Raw genomic sequence first — 18,966 nt, 5'->3', positions numbered from 1 at the left:
TAACTATGGGCCAATGATATGGTTACGAATTGCCCAGCCGGATGTTAATACTAACCCTTTGTTGGTGATTTTGAATCACCTACGCATGTGGATTTTCGTCCACCCAAGCATGCACGTTGCGAAAATTTAATATGCCGCCTGTAGCAAAACGTGCAGTCATCCGTGAATGCACTACTGATCATTAAAATTGCTACACCAAGAAGAAATACAAAGGGTAAACGGGTATTCATTGGACAAATATATTACACTAGAACTGACATCTGATTTCATTTTCAAACAATTTGGGTGCATAGATCCAGAGAAATCAGTACGCAGAACAACCACCTTTGGCCGTAGTAACGGCCTTGATATGCCTGGGCATTGAGTCAAATAGAGCTTGGATGACGTGTACAGGTACAGCTGGCCATGCAGCTTCAACATGATACCACAGTTCGTCGAGAGTAGTGACTGGCGTATTGTCACGAGATAGTTGCACGGCCACCATTGACCGGACGTTTTCAATTGATGAGAAATCTGGAGAATGTGCTGGTCAGGGCAGCAGTCGAACATTTTCTGTATCCAGAAAGGCCCGTACAGGACCTGCAACATGCGGTCGTGCATTATCTTGCTGAAATGTAGGGTTTCGCAGGGATCGAATGAAGGGTAGAGACACGGGTCGTAACATAACTGAAACGTAACATCCACTGTTCACAGTGCCGTCAATGCGAACAAGACGTGACCGAGACGTGTAACCAATGGCAACCCATACCATCACGCCGTGTGATACGCCAGTATGGAGATGACGAAGTCACGCTTGCAATGTGCGATATCCGCGATGTCGCCAAACACGGATGCGACCGTCATGGTGCTGTAAACAGCACCTGGATTCATCCGAAAAAATGACGTTTTGCCATTCGTGCACCCAGGTTCGTTGTCGAGTACACCATCGCAGGCGCTCCTGTTTGTGATGCACCGTCAAAGGTAACCGGAGCGACGGTTTCCGAGCTGATAGTCTATGCTGCTACAAACTTCGTCGAACTGTTCGTGCAGATGGTTGTTGTCTTGCAAACGTCCACATCTGTTGACTCAGGGATCAAGAGGTGACTGCATGATCCGTTACAGCCGTGCGGATAAGATGACCGTCATCTCGACTGCTAGTGATACGAGGCCGTTGGGAGCCAGCACGGCGTTCCGTATTACCCTCCTGAACCCACCGATTCCATATTCTGCTAACAGTCATTGGGTCTCGACCAATGCGAACAGCAGTGTCGCGATACGATACACCGCAATCGCGATAGGCTACAATCCGATCTTTATCAAAGTCGGAAACGTGATGGTACGCATTTCTCCTCCTTACACGAGGCATCACAACGACGTTTCATCAGGCAACGCCGGTCAACTGCTGTTCGTGTATGAGAAATCGGTTGCAAACTTTCCTCATGTCAGCACGTTGTAGGTGTCGCCACCGGCACCAACGTTGTGTGAATGCTCTGAAAAGCTAATCATTTGCATATCACAGCATCTTCTTCGTGTCGGTTGAATTTCGCGTCTGTAGCGCGTCATCTTCGTGGTGTAGCAATTTTAATGGCCGGTAGTGTATGTTTTTATCCAGTTATTGGTAAAAAATACAGAAAATCTGTTATAGCCTGGATCAAACAACTACCGAAAATTCCGGTTATTCAGAAGCAAAAAACTGGCCGGTTTCTGCCATCCGTAGTGTCAAAAGCGAGCGCACAGAGGTGTAGCAGGGAGCAGGGGCGGTGAGCGGCGCGGCGGCCCGCAGGTCTGTGGCGGTGCCGATGCTGCCGGTGCGGCAGCGGTCGGCGGCCGAGGTGCACACCTGCCGGATCGAGCGGCCGCGCTCCACCACGCCCATCAACCCTGCGCTGCTGGACGAGTACGTGCAGCACGAGGCGCCCGCGCCGCCCCCCCCGCCCGCCGAGAAGATGCGCATCCAGCTGCCGCGGCCGCTCGCCGCCGCCCCCGCCTCCGGCGGCCAGGACGCCGCCCCCGCCGCAGCCGCAGCCGCGGCCCCCGCAGACGCCGGCACGCCGCAGCAGCACGCCAGGGCGCGCAGCCCCCGCAGGTAGGCCGCCGACGTCACCTTCTGCAAGGCTCTTACAAAAAGGTACGGCCAAACTTTCAGGAAACATTCCTCACACACAAAGAAAGGAAATATGTTATGTGGACGTGTGTCCGGAAGCGCTTACTTTCCATGTTAGAGCTCATTTTATTACGTCTCTTCAAATCACATTAATCATGGAATGAAAACACACAACAACAGAAAGTACCAGCGTGACTTCAAACACTTTGTTACAGGAAATGTTCAAAATGTCTTCCGTTAGCGAGAATACGTCATCCACCCTCCGTCGCATGGAATCCCTGATGCGCTGTTGCAGCCCTGGAGAACGGCGTATTGTATCACAGACGTCCACAATACGAGCACGAAGAGTCCCTACATATGGTACCGGGGTTGCGCAGACAAGAGCTTTCAAATGCCCCCATAAATGAAAGTCAAGAAGGTTGAGGTCAGGAGAGCGTGGAGGCCATGGAATTGGCCCGCCTCTACCAATCCGTCGGTCACCGAATCTGTCGTCGAGAAGCGTACGAACACTTGGACTGAAATGTGCAGGAACTCCATCGTGCATGAACCACATGTTGTGTCGTACTTGTAAAGGCACATGTTCTAGCAGCACAGGTAGAGTATCCCGTATAAAATCATGATAACGTGCTCCATTGTGCGTAGGTGGAAGAACGTGGGGCCCAATCAAGTCTTCACCAACAATACCTGCCCAAACGTTCACAGAAAATCTGTGTTGATGACGTGATTGCACAATTGCGTGCGGATTCTCGTCAGCGCACACATGTTGATTGTGAAAATTTACAATTTGATCACGTTGGAATGAAGCCTCATCCGTAAAGAGAACATTTGCACTGAAATGACGATTGACACATTTTTGGATGAACCATTCGCAGAAGTGTACCCGTGGAGGCCAATCAGCTGCTGATAGTGGCTGCGTACGCTGTACATGGTACAGAAACATGTGGTTCTCCCGTAGCACTCTCCATACAGTGACGTGGTCAACGTTACCTTGTACAGCAGCAACTTCTCTGACGCTGACACTACGGTTATCGTCAACTGCACGAAGAATTGCGTCGTCCATTGCAGGTGCCCTCGTCGTTCTAGGTCTTCCCCAGTCGCGACTCATAGGCTGGAATGTTTCATGCTCCCTAAGACGCCGATCAATTGCTTCGAACGTCTTCCTGTCGGGACACCTTCGTTCTGGAAATCTGTCTCGATACAAACGTACCGCGCCACGGATATTGCCCCGTGCTAATCCATACATCAAATGGGCATCTGCCAACTCCGCATTTGTAAACATTGCACTGACCTCAAAAGCAAGTTCGTGATGAACACTAACCTGTTGATGCTACGTACTGATGTGCTTGATGCTACTACTGTAGAGCAATGAGTCGCATGTCAACACAAGCACCGAAGTCAACATTACCGTCCTTCAATTGGGCCAACTGGCGCTGAATCGAGGAAGTACAGTACATACTGACGAAACTAAAATGAGCTCTAACACGGAAATTATGCGTTTCCGGACACATGTCCACATAACATCTTTTCTTTATTTGTGTGTGAGGAATGTTTCCTGAAAGTTTGGCCGTACCTTTTTGTAACACCCTCTATAGAGCCCGCGAACTAGTGTAGGTCTATTGAAAAAGTGCAATCAATCTAATCAACTTCCATTTCGTGATAAGTCTGGTAAATTTCCATGATGGAGCGGAAGATTTTTGATGCGCACTCACGGTCGATAAGCTCGATTACTCCAAGGGTAGTACAAAGTATTCCAGCAATGTACAGTGTACAGTTCACTGTTGACAGCCGTCTGAATTCGTTGGTGTTTCATCTGTAATTGAAAATCGGACAAACCGAGTTTCATGCTGGTAAGCATTTTCGTTTGATGACTTGGACTCCCACACAAATCACAACAGAACTGCTTCAAGTCCATGTGAACTCTGCATCATCACTGAAGACTATTTACTGTTGGATTAATGAAGCACCGAAGATGAGGCGTGCTCTGGCGGTGCAGTTGAGTCAAGACCGCCGAACAAAAATTCGTGACATTTCTGGAACTGTAGGCATCTCAACTGAGGGAGAACGTAATATCATGTACGGAGAATTGGCTTTGAAGAAGCTGTGAGTGAGGTGCGTGTCGCGATTGCTCATAGTCGACCGAAAGCACACCCTCACAACATTTCAACACAATGTCTGTCGATGTTTAATCGTAATCGGTGAGGATTTTTGCGGCTGTTTGTCAGTGTCGATGACCTCGATCAATCACTACACACTAGCGTCAAAACGGTAGTCAAAACAATGGACAAAGGCTGGTAAAAGTGTGCCGAAGAAGGCAAAGACCTTTTTGTCAGCTGGTAAGACGACAATTACTGTTTTATGGGATTCCCAAAGAATAATACTCATAAATTACTCGGAAAAAGGCAGAACTATAACTGGACCGTATTACGCTTCATTGTTGAAACGTTTGAAACATACGTTGGCTGAAAAAAGACTAAGGTTAGAAAGCAAAAATGTGCGCGTTCAACAGCGTATTGCGCCATCCCACATATCAACGGTAACTTGGCGATAGTGCATGACTTCGCCTTTGAATTGGTTCCTCATCCACCCTGTTCACCAGACTCAGCCCCAAATGACTTCTTTCTGTTCCATGACAAAACTTTGGCTTGCTGGGAATGCATTTTCATCAAGCAAGGAAGTGATAGTTGCAGGCAACGAGTGTTTTGCGACTTTGACAAACCAACTTTTCCGATGGAATGAAAAAACTGGTGGATCGCTGGCCCAACTGCTTAGCCCTCATAGAAGACTATGTTCAGAAGTAATGTGAACTGCTTACGAAACAAACTTTTTTTGGCTTTTTTGCTAAACTTATCAAACTCCCCAAGTAAACTGTACACAAACGTGGCATGGATAAAATTATGGAAACGCCCCAAACACAATACATTACCATGGCTAATACAGTGTAAGAACACCGTTGACTTTCAAAAAAGGTTCCAGCTGTCTCTGAATGGATAAATACAGGTCCTGTATGGTTTTCAAGGGAATACTGTACCATTCTTCCTGTAAACTTACTGTCAAGTTCAGGTGGCTAGGGATCAAGCACCTTCCTCTGATAAGTAGATTTATTTGATTTATTTATTCGTATGGATAGGGCCGCACCCCCCCCCCCCCCCCTCTCCCCGTCGGGCAGACTGTTCACCGGGTGCCGGTCTTTCAATTTGACGCCACTTCGGCGACCTACAGTCGATGAGGATGCGGAGAAATCGATTGAGTCATCCACCATCTAACAAAATCAACATCGCTACTGACGTTCTTCCAACGCAGGCATCTACGTACTCTGATAGCATATGGAAGATATGTGATTTCGTGACATCTTGACGAGAAAGCAACCAACGGCCAAGCCGCATTGGTAACATCGGTTCCCGAAAGATCGCCGAAGTTAAAAGACTGTTGGGCTTGGGTATCATTTGAGTGTTTTCCAGGCGCTGTCAGCAAGCGGGATGCGCTCATCTGTTGTGAGGCCAACTGAGGAGCTACTTGACAGAATTAGCGGCTCGGGTCACGAAAGCTGACAACATCTGGCATAGTGGTGTGCTGACAACATGCCCCTCCAAAGCCGCATCCAGTGGCGTCTATTGGCTGGGGATTACAATGCGGTCGGCCGGTACCGTTGGACCTTCTAAGGCCTGTTGGATCGGAATTTTAGTTTTGTTTGACGACGGAAGTCGACCACACAGACTACGGGTAATTCCTGACGTAGACAATTGAGGGAGCCGTCGAAAGCTTGGAACACATACATATCTGATGCGGCAAGAGCTCTGTGAAGCATTTATTCCAGACAGGAATTGTTAGGAAGTGTAACGCACGCTAATCACTTCTTACTTCTGATGCACGCCAACAGTGGAGATTCTCTAAAAATAATTACGGTAAACTGAAATTTCGTGGGGGATTAAAAGTGTTTGTTGGACCGCGAGTCGAACCTGTGATCTTCGCCTTTCGTGGGCAGGCTGTCTACCGACAGAGCTATCCAAGCATATGTAACGCCCCGCCCTCATAGTTTTACTTTCTCAGGTACCTCATCTTCAAGCTTAAAATCTCCTCTACCTTCCAAACTTTGGGTAAGTTCTGCTGTGTATCTTGTGGGACCAGCATGAAGGTTTTATCGATGGAATTTGAGAGGTATCATGCGACATCCGCACACACACAACTACTGACGGAAACTGACGAAGAAACGGATGGATAGAAATAAGAACAGAAATATTTTAAAAAGTTGGTAAAACACTTGCCCACAAAAGGAAGAGGTCCCAGGTTCGAGTAACGGCCCAGTACACAGTTTTAGTAAGCCAGGAAGTTTCGAAGAGTGAAAGTTCATTATGGAATTAGGGTGACATCCCAGAATCTTTGCACGAATCGCGTGCACAGGTGCAACTCCTGGTGTCACTGGAAAATCAGCATAATACGTTGTTTAAAGGAAGAGTTATAGAGAACCCATTGATAAATATAAACCTGGCGATAATTCAAGATGTGTGATCAACGTATTTAGGTGTGTACTTGGATGAATAAGTGACACTTAAAGTTCACGTATAGCAAGTAGCAAGGGCAGGTAACTGTATCGTGAATAAAATTATTTACATCGGGCAAAGGTTGTAGCAGGAGTTGATATTATCCGCAGTTGTGGGCTACAGTACGATGGCAGTGCTGTGACTGCCGCTCCAGTGAGGAAAGTACGCCGAGCAATATTTCCACGCTGGCGTGGGTGCTTCACTATCGCACCTGCAGACATTCTGACAAATAAAGAACTTTAATACTTTCAGAATGAGAGTTTCACTCTGCAGCGGAGTGTGCGGCTGATATGAAACTTCCTGGTAGATTAAAGCTGTGTGCCGGACCGAGACTCGAACTCGGGACCTTTGCCTTTCGCTGGCAAGTGCTCTGCTTGGGTAACTCAGTTGGTAGAGCACTTGCCCGCGAAAAGCAAAGGTCCCGAGTTCGAGTCTCGGTCCGGCACACAATTTTAATCTGCCAGGAAGATTCAACTTTAATATTTACTGAAAGACAGCAGAGGTGGAATTCCTGAGGTACAGGGAAGAGAACGTCTCGGTTTTTCCAGATATAAGTCAAAGGCTTGAGGTAGCGCAATTTGAGTCAAGTAGGGCACTGGTCCACTACCTTTCTGCTACAGATTCGAACAGAAGTTGCAAGGAGGCAACGACCAGCTGTGACTGTGGTGAAATGGCTACATGTCCTTTGGGAACATCCCCTAGTTCAAGATATAGCGAGGACCGCTAAGTAGGATTGAGGGAGAATATCTGTAAACCACATAATGAAAGTCAAAGAACGCTTTGATATTCTGAATCTTTTAACCGATGGTCCCTCAGCAAAAACAAGGCGTAGCTGCAGTCAAGGAGTGCTACAGGCAAGGCGAGGAAGGCCGGTGGGTGAGCCCAGGGCTTGAGAAGAAGTCAGTGTCTCGCAGTGGAAAATAAGATGCGTACTGACCCACTGTTCTGCGGTCTGGAGGCAGCGAGGCACTCCTGGAGCCGACAGCGTGGGCGTTCTGGTGCAGAGCGTACTTACCGTCCTCTTAGATTCTGCGACGGAGACGTCATCAACTGTAACCGTAGGACGAGTTTAGTAGTAACATGAGTATTAGTAGCATAAGTTTTAATAGTTCTCGCTTTAGGATGCTGAAGGTGGTGGCAGTAGCGACGGCGGCTACTAACATTTGTGGGGTAGTAGTAGTAGTAGTAGTATTAGTAGTAAGTGTATTTGTTGTATATTATGTAGTTTTAGTTATAGTTATTGTAGTGGTAATAATAATTGAGTATAACAAAGATAGTAGTAAAATAGTTCAAACAGACTGAACTTAACTAAAACCTCTAGCTCTTCTCCAGTGACAGGAAAGGAAGGCTCGGCTGAGAATAGAAAAAGATAACATAAAGATACGAGTAGCGTACACGTAGCCACCCAAATATTACAGTGATGGCAGAAAGAATAATCGGGAATACAGAAAAGTTAATATGATAAATATTGTAAACTTACGTCAATATTCAGTGTAGACAGAAAAAGCACACTAAAAGTTATTGTTATAATTGTTCACAAAAAGTTAAATTTCACTTGTAACACACCATTGTTGTTGCAAGGATATTGAACTAGAATAGATAAATAAGTAGAGAAATAAAAACTTCAACTTTAATGCAACTTCTCGGTTTGCAGACGTGCTGAGAAGCTCCGATTACAGTCTGCTGTCATTCAAGTGGTACCAGCTTCTGAAATGCAGGACTGGCTCGTGGTTTCCATACTGGGAACACTGCGAAGCTCTTGCCGATGTCACGCCGATTAATAGTGTGCTTCCGGGTGTTCTACCGAGTTGTTGTTTCCATTTTGTGAACAGTATTTCGACGACCGACCCAGCTGCCTACTTCACGTGTTTCAAGTTTTGCTGTTATGTGTCACAGACTGCTGCACATAAGAGCAAATTAGATAGCTGGGCCGGTCGTCGAAATATTGTTCACGAAATGGAAACAACAACTCGGTAAAACATCCGGAAGCACGCCATTAATCAGTTACGCAGAGAAAATTTTTGTGAGAGATCAAATACAGCCGGTTTTTCTTCTTTCTTTTGTATTTTTTTTTCTTTTTTTGTTTTACGAGGGCTGCTCAATAAAGAAAGAACAAAATTTTTATGGTCATAATTTTTCGCGCTAAAATTTAATCTTATGATATTCTGTTAGCTTAACGTGCGACACACACGCCGTAGTAGTTTCATTGGTTCCCGCCTGTGAGAGGCAGGCAAGGTCCGACGTGTTGAGTATCGCCTGCCGCTGCAATGGAGGTAACATGTGAGGAACAACATGAGGCTCTGAAATTTTGCTTTCGTCTCAACAAATCTTCAGCTGAGGCTTATACAAGGTTACAGAAGGTCTATGGAGAGTCTTTTCTTCCCTGCAGCACAGCTCGAAGGTGGTTTAAAATGTTTAAAGGGAGGAGACAATCAATTTCGAAAGAAGTTGGACCCGGTGCTCCAGTTACTGCTCTTACGGAAGAAAAAATCAACACTGCTGCTGTCATTGTGAGAAAGGATCGACGAATGACCTTAAGATCACTTTCTGAAATACTGAACATTTCATTACGTGCCACCCACACGTTGGTGACAGAAAAATTACGCATGCCACATGCTTGTGCGCGGTGGGATCCAAGACTGTTGATTCACGAACAAAAGGACATTCGCGTGCAGGTCTGCATGCAGTTAGAGTTACGTTAGAGGAAGATCCGGAGTTTCTTTCAAATGTAATCACTGCTGATGAAAGTTGGCTACATCATTTTGATCCTGAGAGCAAACAGAAAAGGTCAGCGTGGGAACCTCCTTCATCACCATCCCCAAAAAAAAGGCAAGAGTGGTTGCTCCTGCTGGGAAAGTTATGGTCATCTCATTCTTTGATATGCACGCTATACCTGCACACACATCAGTAACTGGATAGTACAGCAGGGATGTCCTGAAAACATTGCAAGCCCACATCAGGCACTAAAGACCACATTTCCTTGAAGCAGGCTGCGCAGCCGTATGTTGCCATTGTTGTTGCTGAATATCTTTAAAAAATCAACGTGAAGTGCAATCCTCACCCTCCCTATAGTCCGGATTTTGCCCCGTGTGACTCTGTTCTGTTCCCTAACATGAAGAAACGCATTCGTGGGAGGCATTATCAATCATCAAAAGCAGTGGTGAAGGCTGCGGAGGCGATTTTGAAGGACCTCTCAAAAAATGGTTTCCAGCATGTGTTTGAAGACTGGCAGAAACGCTGGGACAAGTACATCGCATTCATGGAAGGCTACTTTGAGAAGGGCCATCAAAATTATGAGGATGAGTAAAGGTATGGTGTCAAAAAAAATTATGACCATTCTTTATTAAACAGCCCTTGTAATTATAGATCCAAAGCCATCGAGCATCCGAAACCCAACTCGCATTTTTCTCACAACACATCCTGAAAGCCGTGAGTCAAGGCAGTTAGGTAGATGACATTTCTTGATTGACGAAAAGAAATTGACTTAGTAACTACACCTACACTTGATATCGAAAATATGATCGTATGATTTCTTGGTGCGGCCGATGTTACATGTTGAGCGGAGAGTCAAAGATAGATATAGAAGTAGCTTCGAATGTGCCACAGGGGGTGTTGAGACTTTTGCTGTCCATGTCGTATATTAATGACCTTGCAGAAAATATTAATAGAAACTTAACACTTTTGGCAGATAATTCTGTCATCTATAATGAAATACTGTCTGAAAAAAGCTGTATTAATGGTTAGTCTGATAGTGATAAGATTTCAGAGGGTGCAAAGATTGGCAACTTACTTTAAATAGACTGCGGGAAAAAATGCAACTTCCTCAAGGACTGTGTTCAATGGCAGTAAGCTATATAATATGTGCATACTGAGGGGTTATGTGGTCAATTTATCGCTTCATCGGCGATCCAATCCCGCTCTGGAGGCCTGACTATGCGTCCTCTCAGTTGACTATGGAGGCAATGAAACTGTTGTAGAGAAGAACATTAATTCTAGGCACACGCATGCCTCACCGACAAGTGCGTTCTCCTGTTGAACAGCTTCAGCAATTTGAACGAGATTGCATTGTGGACCTGTGGGAAGCTGGATGGACGTATTGGCAGACTGCACAGTGTACTGTCATGTGTCGATGCTTTCAACAGTGGACTGTGGAATATTCCCACTTGTGGAGACCAGGTTCTGGAGGTCTGCGTTGTACAGACGCACGTCAAGATCAGCGGTGGTCGACCGAACATCATCCAGGGACGACACGTGTTCACATGATGCACCTGCTGTGTGATCGGGGCCCATTGGCAACGGCCTACTTGCAGCAAGATTAACATCACGCGTGCCTTTGGCTATCACTGACACCAGGACATGGCCGAGGATAGCTACTCTGACGTCGTCAAAGAGTTCTGCGGAGAATGGAATGGCGTTGAGTTGTCTTCAGTGGTGAGAGTAGGTTCTTTATGTATGTATGTATGTGGTGAGAGTAAGTTCTTTATGTACGTATGTATGTGGTGAGAGTAAGTTCTTTATGTATGTATGTATGTGGAGAGAGTAAATTCTTTATGTATGTATGTATGTGGTGAGAGTAAGTTCTTTATGTACGTATGTATGTGGTGAGAGTAAGTTCTTTGTGTATGTATGTATGTGGTGAGAGTAGGTTCTTCATGTATGTAAGTGGCGGACGTACAGGTGTATGGCGTAAACATGGCGAGCGGCCCTTTCCAGAGTGCTTTCGCACACGACACACAGGTGCAAACCCAGGCTTCACGGTGTGGAGGACCTTCAGCTAATACTCGAGGTAACATTTGTTGTTCTGAATGCGCCGACTGCTACCCCCGTGCTACAGCCATTTCTTCGACATGAAGATGATGTGCTTTTTCAGCACTTCAGTGTACGCACACATACGCAACGTACTATTCACGCTGTACAACAACTGCCCTGGCCACAGGATCATCAAATATCTCGCCAGTTGAACACGTACGGGACATGGTGAAGCGGGAACTTACTCGCTCTTCAGAGCCTGCCGAACTGCAGCAAAAGGCGCAAGATGCTTGGGACAGTCTATCGCAGGATGGCATTCGGCACCTTTATGATGCTAGAATACACGCCTGCGTCGCCACCAGAGGGAACTACACAATGTACTGGCTGTTGTGGCACCTTTTACTGTGACACAGATTTCTCATTTGGCCTGAATTTCTTATCGCATACTCCTACAACGATGAACTGCCTGTCATCTCACTTGTCAGTAAAATTTCCCTTTCCTTGACGGTGTTGTATTTTTTTTCCAGTAGTGTTTTACAAATGTAAAACTGTGCAGTTTATAAAACGAAGAAACATCCTGTGACTTCAATAGCACAGATCAGAGTTGAATCAAAGCACAATAGAGCGAGGTAGAGATAGGGATCCGAAAGCGTGGCTCAGCCATTGTGTTGACTTCCATTTACTGCAAGCAGCGAAAGCTGAAAATCGTGTAGAGTTTGCTACGACTCTCTTAGTCTCAGCTAGTTGTACTTTGTAGACACAGTACTCCTAAGACTCTGCAACTGTTTTAAATTTGTTATTTCAATCGGTGCTGAAAATATTCGATATGCTTCCCAGTAATTTAAATTCTGTAGTTCATTATTGAAAAATATATTTTAATTATACTGTCTGACAAGAAAAGTAAAACGCCGAGAAGGAGGCGGGGGAGGGGGGGGGGGGGACGAAATGGAACTCCATCGATGAAGAGGATATGTGATGTTACTTCAGTGATTAAAACCTCGAGAGTTAGGAAATATGAGCCCAATTATCAGTATGACGTCGCACCCACGCTGTGACGTCTATGCGTGTTCTGGTTCGGTCAGGAAGAATGTAATAAAGCCGTTGTATCCTCTCATGACGCGAGCTGATCCAGAACTGTTGTAGCTGAGCTTTCATATGCTGCATACTGGCACTGGAACGGAGTTGATGTTCCAACTGCTCCCGTATATATTACAAAGGTGGCAGATCTGGGATCGCGCTGGTCACCGAGGTACCTCAACATCTCGTAGACCTTTGATACATTATGATACTGTCGCAAGACAGGCAACACGTGAGAACGCGAGATGTCGGTGATGTGGCCTTGTGCCATCAGAGTTCCCTCAACCCCACCAGCCTCGACTTGAAATTGTACTCACTGGCCTCTACACCGTGACTCCATCAGCGACGCAGCTGTGCCTGTCCCAGACATCGGAAAAATGGGAGCTCTCCTCAGGTCGCAGACAAATTTGTCAAACGATGGTCGTCCACGGAAATGCAGAGTTGCAATTCATTGCTGAACATAGTGCGAGAGCATTCGTTGGCAGCCCATACTTCCTGGTCATGCCACCACTCAAAATTCAGCCATTCGTATTATGGTGTTACTGGCAGGCTAGACACAGCTCGGTACTTCCCTAGTCTGCCTGCTTCTAGTCTCCGACAGTCTGGACGAACAGAATGATTCAGGGAGTCCATTACTTGTTCTCAAGCGGCAGAGGTGAAGGTGACACGATAAGCTCGGTCCGCATTCCTTCCTTGTGGAGGTCAGGGGTGGTCGACCAGAATCATTACGACGACCACGCCTGCTCTCACATTCTCAAGCCGTCCAACATCGGGTCACTACCACATCAAAATGCTCCACAAATCTGAGTACTGCACGATTCGACCAGCTGGCCAAACGGAGACTCGAAATGAGACCCCTTTCAAATTGAGTCAGTTGCTGATATCGCTGTCTCACACGAGTAGGCGGCATCCCCTTGCCCACACAATATCTGACGCTGTTCACGTCCAGTTATATACCCTGCCATAACAGAAAACTAAACATGAACACGACTGGCGCACTGTGGTACGCCTTCTAGCTGTCACAGAGAGCTGCAAGTCTAATCATTTATATAATGGCCAATGGTATACCAGGAGGTACCCGAAGAAAACCGGAATAACATTGCTGTGAGCGGAGCTTTTGTAGTACGCATTTCTGCCGCTAGGCGTGTATACCGCAGCTCACTGCCAGTTCGGCGGCGCCTGTGTTGTTTTGTTCTTGTTTCGTTTTTTACGACGTCAACCTTAAGTGAACAATGTGCTGCTGTGAAATTTTGTTTACTACTCGGTAAAAATGCTGCTGAAACTGTATTGACGTTAAAAACAGGTTACCAAGACGACGCTATGGAAAAAATTCACGTTTCCGAATGGTTTGCTCGATTTAAAAATGGCGAAATGTCGACTGATGACAAAACACGTTCTGGACGTCCATCAACTTCTTGAATCGCCGAAAATAATGAAAAATTTCGGGAGCTTGTGCTCACAGCCCGTCGACAGATAATAGATCAGCTGTCAGAGATTAGTCGGTTATCTCAGGTGCTCGGTTCAGCGAATTTTAACGGAACATTTGGGAATGAAAATCGTTGCTGCCAAGTTTGTTCCTCGGTTTCTGACTGACGACCAATAGGAACATCGAGTTGAAACAAGTTGTGCTTCGAAACAACGGCTTGAAACTGATCCAGATTTTCTGTCAGAGGTCATTACTGGTGATGGGTCATGGTGTTATGGTTACCACCCAGAAACAAAGCAATAATCAATCCAATACAAACGACAAAATCATCCAGTCCAAAAAAATGTCAAGTCAAATCAAGCATCAAAACAAAGCTGATTCGCTTTTTCTATGCCAATGGCGTAGTTCATTCAGAGTTTGTACCCCCAAGGTCAGACCGTCAAGAAAATCTTTTAATCGGAAGTTTGAAAAAGATTGAACAACAGTGTTTGTCAAAAAAGACCCGATTTGTGGCAGAAGCAGACTGGTTCCACCACGACAACGTACCTGCACAAACGCCATTTCCGTTAGACAGTTTTGGCTAAATATGATATAGTTCCACTGCCCCACGCACCTACTCGCCTGACGTGGCTACGTGCGACTTTTTCTTATTTCCACGCATGAAATGGAGCATTAAAGGACACCAGTTTGACAACAAAGAATAAGTCAAGAAAAAAATCATGGAGGAGCTGTCACCCAATTCTATCGATGAATACAAAAAATGTTTCGAGCAGTGGAAGCACCTGTGGGACGAATCTATTAATTGTAATGGGAGAGTATTTTGAAGGGGATAAGGTTCAGAGCACTGAAAGACCTAAGTCAAAACAAGGCCTCGGGAGTAGACAACATTCCATTAGAACTACCGATAGTCCTGACAAAACTCTACCATCTGGTGAGCAAGATGTATGAGACAGGCGAAATACCCTCAGACTTCAAGAAGAATATAATAATTCCAATCCCAAAGAAAGCAGGCGTTGACAGATGTGAAAATTACCGAACTATCAGTTTAATAAGTCACAGCTCCAAAATACTAACGCGAATTCTTTACAGACGAATGGAAAAACTGGTAGAAGCCGACCTCGGGGAAGATCAGTTTGGATTCAGTAGAAATGTTGAAAGACGTGAGGCAATACTGACACTACGACTTATCCTAAATGGAAAATTAAGGAAAGGCAAACCTACGTTTCTAGCTTTTGACTGTATTGACTAGAATACTCTCTTTCAAATTCTGAAGGTGGCAGGAGTAAAATACAGGGAGTGAAAGTCTATTTACACTTTATACACAAACCAGATGGCAGTTATAAGAGTCGAGGAGCATGAAAGGGAAGCAGTGGTTGGGAAGGGAGTGAGACAGAGTTGTAGCCTCTCCCTGATGTTATTCAATCTGTGTATTGAGCGAGCAGTAAAGGAAACAAAAGAAAAATTCGAACTAGGAATTAAAATCCATGGAGAAGAGGTTGAGGTTCGCCGATGACATTGCAATTCTGTCAGAGACAGCAAACGACATGGAAGAGAAGCTGAACGGAATGGACAGTGTTTTGATAGGAACATCAACAAAAGCAAACGAGGTTAATTGAATGTAGTCAAATTAAATCGGGTCATGCTGCGGGAATTAGAGTAGGAAATGAGATGCTTAAAGTAGTAAATGAGTTTTGCTATTTGCGGAGCAAAATAACCCATGATAGTCGAAGTAGAGAGGATATAAAATGTAGATTGGAAATGTCAAGGAAAGCGTTTCGGAAGAAGAGAAATTTGTTTACATCGAGTATAGATTTAAGTGTCAAGAAGCCGTTTCTGGAAATATTTGTATGGAGTGTAGCCATGTATGGAAGTGAAACGTGGATGATAATTAGTTTGGCACAAGAAGAGAATAGAAGCTTTCGAAATGTGGTGCTACAGAAGAATGCTGAAGATTAAATGGATAGATCACATAACTAATGAGGAAGTATTGAATAGGATTGGGGAGAAGAGAAGTTTGTGTGCAACTTGACCAGAAGAAGGGATCGGTTGGTAGGACATGTTCTGAGGCATCAAGGGATCACCAATTTAGTATTGGAGGGCAGCGTGGAGGGTAAAAACCGTAGAGGGAGACCAAGAGATGATTACACTAAGCAGATTCAGAAGGATGTGGGTTGCAGTGGGTACTGGGAGGTGAAGACGCTTGCACAGGATAGAGTAGCATGGAGAGCTGCATCAAACCAGTCTCTGGGCTGAAGACCACACAAGTGTACAAGTGTACACAAGTGCACAAAGTTACACTGACACCTGACCGTGTCTTCGGGTGTCTGACATCTGACCGTGTCTTCTGGGTGTTCCACTGTTTTGGTGAAGCACTGTATTTTTTGGGGGTGGCTCGTCACCCAGTTCCTCAACTACGAGCCACCCTGGGAAAATGCGCGCCAGACTGCACGGCCTCCTCCGCCGCTGACAGAGGGCGCGCTTTGCAGCAGGACGCCATCCGGGAGGTCATGGTTCGAGTTCGCGGAGCAGGGCGCCGGCCTGCAGAGCCCGCGCGAGGGCCGCAAGCCGTCGCTGTCCGCGTCGTCGCCGTCGCCGCCGCCGCCGCCGCTGCCGCCGCGCGCCAACCCGCCGCCCCCGCCGCCGCCGCCCCCGCAGCCCGCCGCCCCTGCAGCGCGCCAGTGGATCAACTTCGAGGAGATCCCCGAGAAGCGCAAGCCGCCGCGCCGCATCCAGACGCTGCCCGCCTCCACGGCGGGACCGCCCGTCGTCTACAGGTGCGTGCCCCGGCCGTGCTGCTGACTCTGTCTCCCAGCGCTGTCTCACCATTCTGGCACACGTGGGAATTAAAGTTACAGTATCAGCCAGGACAGCGCATAACGAGATTTTACTTCAAGATCTCATGCCTTTGTCTTTTCTTTTCCTTTTTTTCCTGCCTCATCCTGTGTCTACATAGGATCGGCATCAGCAATCAAAGAATACTCAGCAACAGAACATCCTTCAATACTCTTCATGAATTATCAAACAACAGAGAATTAAAAAAACACACACACACAAACAGAATGAATGACTCGTAACATTTGATTCAATAACGCGATAAAATCTACAGTTTTGGGATATGGTAATATGTCGCTGGGAAGTAATATACTGCACATACATACACTACTCACCATTAAAATTTCTACACCAAGAAGAAATGCAGATGATAAACGAGTATTCATTGGACAAATATATTATACTAGAACTGACATGTGATTACATTTTCACGCAGTTTGGGTGCATAGATCCTGAGAAATCAGTACCCACAACAACCACCTCTGGCCGTAATAACTGCCTTGATACGCCTGGGCATTGAGTCAAACAGAGATTGGATGGCGTGTACAGGTACAGCTGCTCATGCAGCTTCAACACGATACCACAGTTCATCAAGAGTAGTGACTGGCGTATTGTCACCAGCCAGTTGCTCGGCCACCATTGACCAGACGTTTTCAATTGGTGAGAGATCTGGAGAATGTGCTGGCCAGGGCAGCAGTCGAACATTTTCTGTATCCAGAAAGGCCCGTACTGGACCTGCAACATGCGGTCATGCATTATCCTGCTGAAATGTAGGGTTTCGCAGGGATCGAACGAAGGGAAAGCCACGGGTCGTAACACATCTGAAATGTAGCGTCCATTGTTCAAAGTGCCGTCAACGCGAACAAGAGGTGACCGAGACGTTTAACCAATGGCACCCCATACCATCACGCCGGGTGATACGCCAGTACGGCGATGGCGATTACACGCTTCCAATGTGCGTTCACCACGATGTCGCCAAACACGGATGCGACCATCACGATGCTGTAAACAGAACCTGCATTCATCCGAAAAAATGACGTTTTGCCATTCGTGCACCCAGGTTTGTCGTTGAGTACACCATCGCAGGCGCTCCTGTCTGTGATGCAGCGTCAAGGGTAACCGCAGCCACGGTCTCCGAGCTGATAGTCCACGCTACTGCAAACGTCGTCGAACTGTTTGTGCTGATGGTTGTTGTCTTGTAAACGTCCCGACCTGTTGATCAGGGATCGAGACGTGGCTGCACGATCCGTTATAGCCATGCGGATAATCTTGGCTGCTAGTGATACGAGGCCTTGGGATCCAGCACGGCGTTCTGTATTACCCTCCTGAACCCGCCGATTCCATATTCTGCTAACAGTCATTGTATCTCGACGAACGCGAGCAACAATGTCGCGATAGGATAAACGGCAATCGTGATAGGCTATAATCCAACCTTTATCAAAGTCGAAAACGTGATGGTACGCATTTCGCGTCCTTACACCAAGTATCACAACAACGTTTCACCAGGCAACGCCGGTCAACTGCTGTTTGTGTATCAGAAATCGGTTGGAAACTTTCCTCGTGTCAGCACGTTGTAGGTGTCGCCACCGGCTGCAACCTAGTGTGAGTGCTCTGAAAAGCTAATAATTTGCATATCACCGTATCTTCTTCCTGTCGGTTAAATTTCGCGTCTGTAGCATTTCTTCTTCGTGGTGTAGCAATTTTAATGGCCAGTAATGTATATACATACATGCATATAACGTCCTCACAGCAAATGTTGGAAGTGCCCTCCACCAGCACGAAGCACATGTGTATTTGTCTCATCATATTCCGCCACGTTCTGTGAAGCGCATCCTCGCCAGTGTTGCTTATTTCGTGTGTAATGGCCTCACGGAATTCTGCAGTTGTCCGTGCTAACACTGGAAGCCGACACTGCGCACCACAATCCAACCTTTTCCTCTGGCAGCGGTGTTTCGTACATGATATGGGCATTTACACCAACCCAATATCTGTTGTTTGGTGTGTTCATGTAACCTGAAAGAAATCCCAACACCAAAAAATTGTTAATGTAAAGCAATTAAATTTCGGGGATACATTTCTCTAGGTAAAATACTTAAGTGATTAACATTGCAGGATCACAGGTTAATGTAAGTGTGAGATAAGCCACTGCAAACTTGAAATTCTGGTGCATTAATAACCGGTGTAGCCGCCAGAATGTCGAATGCAAGGATGCAAACGTACATGCATTATGTTGAACACGTGCCAGATATCACTTCGTGGGA

The 18,966-nt window shown here is 46.2% G+C and overlaps 1 protein-coding gene across 1 annotated transcript in view; it reads left to right on the top strand.

The window, feature by feature from the left end:
- Positions 1 to 18,966, top strand: part of LOC126291536 (protein PRRC2A-like) — a 695,341-nt gene that overhangs the window by 585,821 nt on the left and 90,554 nt on the right. The window contains exons 17-19 of the mRNA XM_049985037.1: positions 1,763 to 1,916; positions 1,992 to 2,065; positions 16,360 to 16,647. Of these exons, the coding sequence (XP_049840994.1) occupies positions 1,763 to 1,916; positions 1,992 to 2,065; positions 16,360 to 16,647 (516 nt within the window). The remainder of the gene's footprint in view (positions 1 to 1,762; positions 1,917 to 1,991; positions 2,066 to 16,359; positions 16,648 to 18,966) is intronic.

This window comes from Schistocerca gregaria, chromosome 9 (assembly GCF_023897955.1).
Source record: "Schistocerca gregaria isolate iqSchGreg1 chromosome 9, iqSchGreg1.2, whole genome shotgun sequence".
NCBI classification, from domain to species: domain Eukaryota; kingdom Metazoa; phylum Arthropoda; class Insecta; order Orthoptera; family Acrididae; genus Schistocerca; species Schistocerca gregaria.
Note: the sequence above shows the minus strand (reverse complement) of the source record. Positions and strands in the feature narration are given on the sequence as shown.